We start from the raw sequence: 7,755 nt of genomic DNA, 5'->3' as shown, positions 1-7,755 counted from the left end.
TACAACAGAAAACGATAATCCTATTTAATCATTGTTTGTGAAGTAATAGTACCAAATCAGATTACATTCTTTAGTGTAAATTCCGAACTAAAACATCTAATTACCAATTCAAACCCATTGTTCTTGATCACACTATAAAACAAAAATATAACTAATCTATCAAATATTACAACCACACATTCAACAAAGCACAATCACAGTGTGTGCCACTCAGCCACCAAAGGGTATTTATGTCATTTCCTTCAAGGAGAAAAAAAAAATAACAGAATTTATAAAGATTCTGGACTTGTGGAAGGTCTGATTCTCGATGGCATCCGCATTCTTTGATTATCTTGGTTTCCAAACATGAAGGTATTGTTTCGGGGCGTAATGGACATTTTACTCAAATTCATATCAAAATCATCATCTTCACAGCTCATGGGCCCTCTTCCATTAGAGACCCCATCATTGGCTTCATCATCATCACTAACACCTTCCTCATCATCATCATCATCATCATCATCATCTTCATCATCATAAGTTGTTCTCACCATTGACCAGTATATGAAATTTGGTCTGATGAAACTGTAGGTTTAATTGAAAATTATTATAAAATATTTCTATTACATCAAAAAAAAAAAAAAAAAACTAACCTGTCAGACTTTTTCAACAAATAAGGATCAAAAGGGAAGAACAAATCAAGCCTTTCAAATCCACCGAAAGCTCGAGATAATTCGGATTCAAGCAAATCATGAAAGACAAAAGTACCCTCAACATGAAACAAGCCAGCTGCTTTAGCTTGACTCAAAAACTCCTCTACTATAGATGGTAAGCACACCTACATATTTAAGAAAACTGATTAAGGGGTTGAATTTGTAGTTTGATGATAACTAAAGGGTTGAATTTGTAGTTTGATGATATTTACCTCTAACGGGTTCAATGCATGCTTCAAAATTCTCTCTAATGGCATGTTACAAAGCTGAGATTTTAGCCTTGGGAAAGCCAGAATTGATCTCATACGAAAGCATAGTACATACATAATCGCCTGTGTATATAAAGATATTGCAATCACATTAACAAGAAATAGCAATGTACTTTCATTTCTTCCTTAAGAAGATAAAAGAAATACACAAATATATATATAAAAGTATGTTGCTATTTCTTGAATTTAGCCTCATATATATTTAAAAAAAAAATACCTGGCATCCAGCATAAAAAACTCGATGAACTTTTGGATTTATTTCACCACTGCTCAGGTTTTCGCAATATTTAGAACACCAATCCACCAAACTGAAACAACAAACAATATACAAAATTTGTTTGTTAATACTTAATACTTAATACAAAAAATATAAATGATAAAAGTTAAAAAAAATAAAATAAAATAACCTTTCCAATACGATTGTGACATAAGAAGCAGACAAGAACTTTGCACGTGACAGGTAACTTGCAAGATAAGCAACAGCACTCATTCTGCAATGCAAAAAACAACATATTATGATAATTATTGTTAGCTAAATGCCACATCAGCACCTTAACCAGTCAAACTTTGACCAAGTCAAAAGCTTTAATGACATGACTTGCAATCAAAAGTTTAGTACAAATTATAAATATTTCATTGCCATTTCATGACATTAAGCTATATATTAAATATGATCATAAACTTTGTGAATTAATTGACATAATTTTCACATAAACTGGTTGAATTTTTGGGTATATGAAAGTAATAAAAATTAGTAGGATTACAAACCTCCAATCTTGAGGATAAATGGTGCTTTTAAAGATTTCAACAAGTCTGCTAACGAATAGGGTCCCACAGTCTTCAGGGTCAAGTGAACAAGCATAGAACATTACAAACTACAATTTTACAAAACATAAAATTTAATGGATTAAAAAAAAACAAGAAACAATCAGAAAAAAAAAAAAAGGATTAGTTTGTTACTTGAGCAAACTTTGACTTGTATGCATTCAACACAGTGCTCTGAAATGACTGAAGAAGCACCTCAAATACCTAATTCAAAATTCAAGTTATAGATAAATAGAAGATATAAATAGTTTAAGTAATGTAACAATTTTTTTTATCTTGTTGAAAAGTTGTAATTTGAAAAACCTAACCAATTATAAAACTCTACTTTCACCCTTTTTCTTATTTTTCAAAGTAGAATGTTGTGATATGAAAACATGAAATTGCTGTTTCTTTCATTAAACTATAAATTGTAAATAAGTGTTTGCATAAACAGAAAAAAATGAAGCACCTGAACCAATCTGCCATTTTTGAAACATGATTGAAGGTGATCAAAGGTAAGAACCATTAAAGTATCCAACTTTTGAGCAACTACATTTCCCCAAAGAACTTTTCTTCCAGAATATTCTCTCTGAGGCTGAAGAAAAGTCAACGATATAAGTCAAAAGAACTCAAGAATATTGTAATCAAACACTAAAAACTAATACTTATCCAATAAACAATTCAATTATTTGGATTCTTCAAAGTTAATATTTAAAATTAAATTACCTCATCCATTTCAATCTCAGTTTCATCTACAGGTCTAGCCATATCTTCAAGCTCCATTTCAAAGATGCCTTTACTTGGATCATCAAGTAAAATTTCATCCCATCCTATCTCCACCTAAATCAAATTCATTCAATCCCATTACTTTTATAATCAATATACAGTTTTTAAAATCAACTACTGAAATATATATTAAAAAAAAAATAGACTCACATCTAGGTCTATAAGCCTATTCACCAATTCAAAAAGCATAGCATTTCCAACAAGCTCTCCCATATCACCACTCTCCAACATTAACATGTTCTCCACATACACAACCATTTGCTGCAAAAGTTGTAATAAAGTTTATAAACATTCCCACCATAATCACATTATCAATAAAAAAAAAAGGAAACTTTTAACTTGTAGAATTGATAACAAGTGTTAATATTTGACTTCTTTTTCGACTTTCGAGTTTTGCCTTATGTGGCATTCAGACAACGATGATGTGGCGTATAGATCAAATAGAAATATGTATATTAGACTCACAGCTTCTTTGGAGAAGACATTTGGAACCCTTTCTCTGACAATTTGCTCCAATCTTGAAGGTGCTAATGGCACTAAATCAGCAATACCTTTGAGTGCAGAATGTACACGAGTAAGAACTTGATCTTTTTTTGCTAATCCACGTGGCTGCTTCAATATCTCCAAGAAATTGTAAGGTGGAATGAAGTTGCTTACAAGCATATCCAAACACAAATCAACATATTTTCCACTTGAGGAAGCCTGATATAAAGTGTAACATTAAAAAGTTAGGATTTTGAACAAGAAAATGTTTGTTTTAGAAAAATATGAGATAGTAATTAGTAAATGTACCAATGCTACTACTAATTCGACCAATGCATCCATCACATCTGGCCCATAGTTCCATAAGCTCATTCCACATATCTATAAAAAAAGTACAATTTATTAGTATTATTGTTATCCACAAAAAAAAGAAGTTATAGATATAGAAAATTTCATCTTACAGAAGAAAGAAGAGAACGGTGATGTACAACATCAATGTAGGAAACTGCTCCAGATAAGGCTCGTAAAATTGTCTGTTGAGATTTAAAAAAAAAAAAAAGATAATTATTTAAAATGTTGAAAATAATTTTTTTTTTTTAACTTGATTTATTAATGAAAGAAAGCTTACCACAAGCATGGCAACTTCATCAGGGACCAGACGCACATTGTGATGCATATTCCCAATGATTTGATCATATTCATCGGTATCACCCTGAAACATGTTATAAGTTATAAGTTGTGACACATTCAAAGATCAAAAATCAAATGGATTCTTGTACAAATTCAACGCCAATACTTGTTCATTGATCTTGTCATAGATTTTAATGTAGTTTAAAATTTCTCTAGTCCTTGAGGAATTTAAACCTGTTGATGGTTAGTTTGTAACAAGATTACAAGTTTGATGATTAGGAGCCCTAATTGGCTATAAATTTGATGAGGTTTAACTTTCAAACCCAATAAATTACAATTTCTATTTCGATTCTAAATCTTAATTATCCCCTTTCGTTTTGGGTAAAACTGAACACACAACTTTTTTTTATCTTATCGTTGATATAAAAAACATATAACAGAACAACCAAATACCTACAATACTATTTAGAACACAAAATCGGAAAAAACGATACTTGTTATTCGAAATCTTGACTGAAATATGTGAAAAGAAAGGTTGAGAAGAAGGTGTATCATAAACTAGGTTGAAATAATATTTAATCAAATTACAAAAAATAACAAGAATGATGTCTTACCAATAGAACAGATTTTAGGGCTTCCCGAACATGATGAGACAGCTCATAATCACTAACATCCCCCATCTCAGCATGCCCATCAGCTACTCCTCCCATCGCAGAAACCCGATTGTAAATTCGACGAATTTAACCTATTAAAATTTGGCGAAAACGAAGGAGCTTGACAACGCTTCGGATTGGAAAATTCAAAGAAAGCATAAAAAAACAAGGAAGAAAGAAAGCAGAAAATAATGAAGAAAATTGGAACCTGGGGTTGGGTGCGATGGAGTTGCGACTATCGAAGATCTCCGGCCGGTGGCTTCACAGGGAAGAGTTGACGTGAGGAACAGATAGCGAGAGGCGATGCAGTAATCGTAAAAAGAAACCCTAGATTGAAGGTAACAAGGGTCTGTGCTCAGATTTTTGTAGCTGAGTATGTGTTTTGCCGCCAGACCAACCATCAAACAAAGGATGTTGAGTTGTTTTAAACCCTAATGCATAACCCTTCGCAACAGGGGTAGAATGGTAAATAAATGGTTACCTAAGGATACTATGGAGATTTCCTATATATTAAAGGGTTCAAGTGTTGACATTGCATAATTGAGAGTGCAGTAGGAAGACAGCATATCAAGTCGACGAATATATATCATTCTGTTTTACTTTCTTACTTTATGACGGATAATTTGTTTTAACGATTTTTTTTTATTAGCGGCGAACTATTTTTTTGGGTGATTGGTTATCTTTATGAAGCTTTTTGTATTTTAAAAACATATAATAATGTATTTGTAAATATCACTTAGGGTTAAAATATATCCATAATTTAGATATATATTTGTATAACATAATCGGTGATTATAATGATAAATTAGGATTGATATATTTGAATGATGCGTTAGAATAATCTTGATGGTGATTAGATGGATGATTATATGAATGGTTTTGGATAAATTGGATAGACACTTTGTTATTTAGAAATAGAACAATTATTTCAACACAGGAATAACTTTTAGATCAACTTAAATCTTAAAACACTCAAACTTATCTTATTTATTCTATATGCGCAAATGTTCTATTTATAGGTTCAAAGAGAGCCGGTTATATGATTGATTTGTAATCGTATGATTGCAATACGACAAACATATTTACAATATAGTCCACTAAACTATTGAATGTTACACACTTTATCTCACATCTTACAAACGCTACGGCCTATTCTAGATATCACTTACAAACTATACGTCATATTCGATAAATGACATATACTTTATCGACACATGACACTTGTTCTACCAATAAAAACAAATATCAACAAATAAGATCGTGGGTGGGAAGGGGGGGGGGGGGGGGAGGGGGGGTGTTTGAGTTTTGAATGTGGTGACCGAGGCATAGATTTTGGAGTAAGGGGTCTTCTTTTTGATGTATTGTCATTTGTGAGGTGGTTACATGTGTTTTCATCTAGTGGATAAATAAAAGAGTAAATTATTGAAAGTCTCTATCGTTTGGTTAAAATTGCATGTTTGGTCATTAACTTTTTTTTGCATTCGGATCGTCCCTATGGTTTGATTTTGTTGTGTTTTTTGTTCCTATGGTTTGGTCAAAATTGCCCGTTTGGTCCCTAACTTTATGTATATAAGGGACGAAAAACGCAACAAAATCAAACCATAGGAACGATCCGAGTGCAAAAAAAAGTTAGGAACCAAACGTGCAAGTTTGACCAAACCATAGAAACAATTTCAATTAAATAAAATTGATTATTTTGTAAATTTATTATTAAATTCTAATATTTTAGGATCGATGCATTATCGTTTTTATTAAAAAAACAAGTGATAATGAGACACAGCAACAATGAAAGGTTTTCAACAAAAGAGTTGGAACAAAAAAAGGCATAGCTAAAATTTTAAATTTTTATTACCTTGAGTAAAGAGATACATTAAAAAATATATAATGATGCACAAAATGGTGTCTCTCAACCAAGTCAAATAATCATATTTTTTTTAAACATTGCCTCGTTTACTAACCAATAAATACAAATAAAACCAATACATATCAAATATGCTCTATTAAAGTAATTTTTTCAAAGGTGCTGTTAAATATAGTATTTTGTATACACCTCAATTAAAAAAACAAATAATAAATTAAATTGGAATATTTTTTTTTAACGGTGAATTATTATTTAATAAAAGGATCCCAGCAAAGATGCTAGAACATCCATGGATTAAATACATTTTACAAATGTCTGCAAGGCTAATTATGTAAGTCGAAAATTAGAAAATTTTGCCAAAAGTTCGGGTACAAATGCTGATTTTTACTCCTATTATTGATCAAAAAATATGAATTCGCCAAAATCTCATCAAAGACTTGTGTTGGGAAGATGGTTTATTATTGAAAATATGATCATTTCTTTCAAGCCAAATTAAACCAAATATTGGTTAGAAAGATCGCATGAATCAACTTCCTGCACTTTGATGAATTTCCCTCGGATTGTGCATTAACTAAAAAAGTTCATTTGTATTTATCACCTGAGCATAATCCATTTGACACCAACAAAATACTTTCTCACATATCTCGCATGCAAAAGAACATTTTAGGTGATCTCCTGTTTCTTCAACTTCTCCACCCCTCGCACATAATGTGGAGATAAATCCCACGCCCTTTCTAGCCAACGTCGATTTTTGATAGAATTATGTTCAGCGCAACTCTCCACCCGAAGAAATTGACCTTCAATGGTATCCAATTATTCCAGTAATGTATGTATCGGTCTTGAGAACAACTGATTAGTTCTCGAATTTCCTCCTTGGTTCTTGTCATTCTCTTCTAGTTCCAGTAGCAAGATATTGTTGATTCCACCTTTATACATCTATCGGCCAGTGAACACATTTTATTGGCTTCTACTTTGTATAATAATTGATATCTCACAGAAAGAGTACCCTCCTCTGTCCAACACTTGTACCAAAATGAAGTTTTGTCTCCATGTCCTAACACCTTTTTAAGGTGATATTGAAAGCTCTTAGACTTCCTAAACCCAATCCACCAAAAGATTTTGGATCCATCATCTTTCCCCAAGAAATCCAACATATCTTCTTATGCGATTCATTTCCTCCTAGATAAATTTCCGCCTTATCTTTTCTAACGTATCAGTAACATCCAATGGAGCTTTGAAAATGGAGAAATAATAAATGGTTAGACTATTGAGTACTGACTTGATTAATGTAATTTTACCTCCAGATGATAAGGTTTTTTCTTTCCACAGTGATAGTTTATCCTGAAATTTATCAATTACTGACTGTCGGTTCCGAGTGAGAGCCATGTTGGCCCCAACAAGATGACCAATGTATTTGAATGGAAGGGATGTCGCTTAACAATGTAAAATACTAGCCATGTTAACCACACATTGAGCGGCCAATAGCTATCCTTTACATGAAGTCGAAGGACCTGAGGAACAAGCGGGTGGAGTTGGTAAAGGTGCAATGGCAGCACCGCAAGGGCTCGGAATGGACT

General features: G+C 32.2%; 1 protein-coding gene across 1 annotated transcript; it reads right to left on the bottom strand.

Annotated features, from left to right (window-relative positions):
- On the bottom strand, positions 1 to 4,741 carry LOC144997064 (RNA polymerase I specific transcription initiation factor RRN3 protein). Its single transcript, XM_078956886.1, has 16 exons — positions 4,526 to 4,741; positions 4,279 to 4,409; positions 3,663 to 3,746; positions 3,496 to 3,567; positions 3,344 to 3,415; positions 3,017 to 3,253; positions 2,702 to 2,812; positions 2,492 to 2,605; positions 2,235 to 2,360; positions 1,922 to 1,990; positions 1,730 to 1,836; positions 1,369 to 1,452; positions 1,179 to 1,269; positions 905 to 1,024; positions 633 to 817; positions 1 to 564 (listed from the first exon to the last, which is right to left on the bottom strand). The coding sequence occupies exons 2-16, from the start codon at positions 4,372 to 4,374 to the stop codon at positions 270 to 272; spliced, it is 1,863 nt and encodes a 620-aa protein (XP_078813012.1). The 5' UTR covers positions 4,375 to 4,409; positions 4,526 to 4,741; the 3' UTR covers positions 1 to 269.
- Between the last annotated feature and the right edge of the window lie 3,014 nt (positions 4,742 to 7,755).

This window comes from Lactuca saligna, chromosome 5 (genome assembly GCF_052625555.1).
Source record: "Lactuca saligna cultivar CGN05327 chromosome 5, ASM5262555v1, whole genome shotgun sequence".
In the NCBI taxonomy this organism is placed as follows: Eukaryota; Viridiplantae; Streptophyta; class Magnoliopsida; order Asterales; family Asteraceae; genus Lactuca; species Lactuca saligna.
The sequence above is the reverse complement of the archived record's forward strand: the minus strand, read 5'-3'. Positions and strand labels throughout refer to the sequence as shown.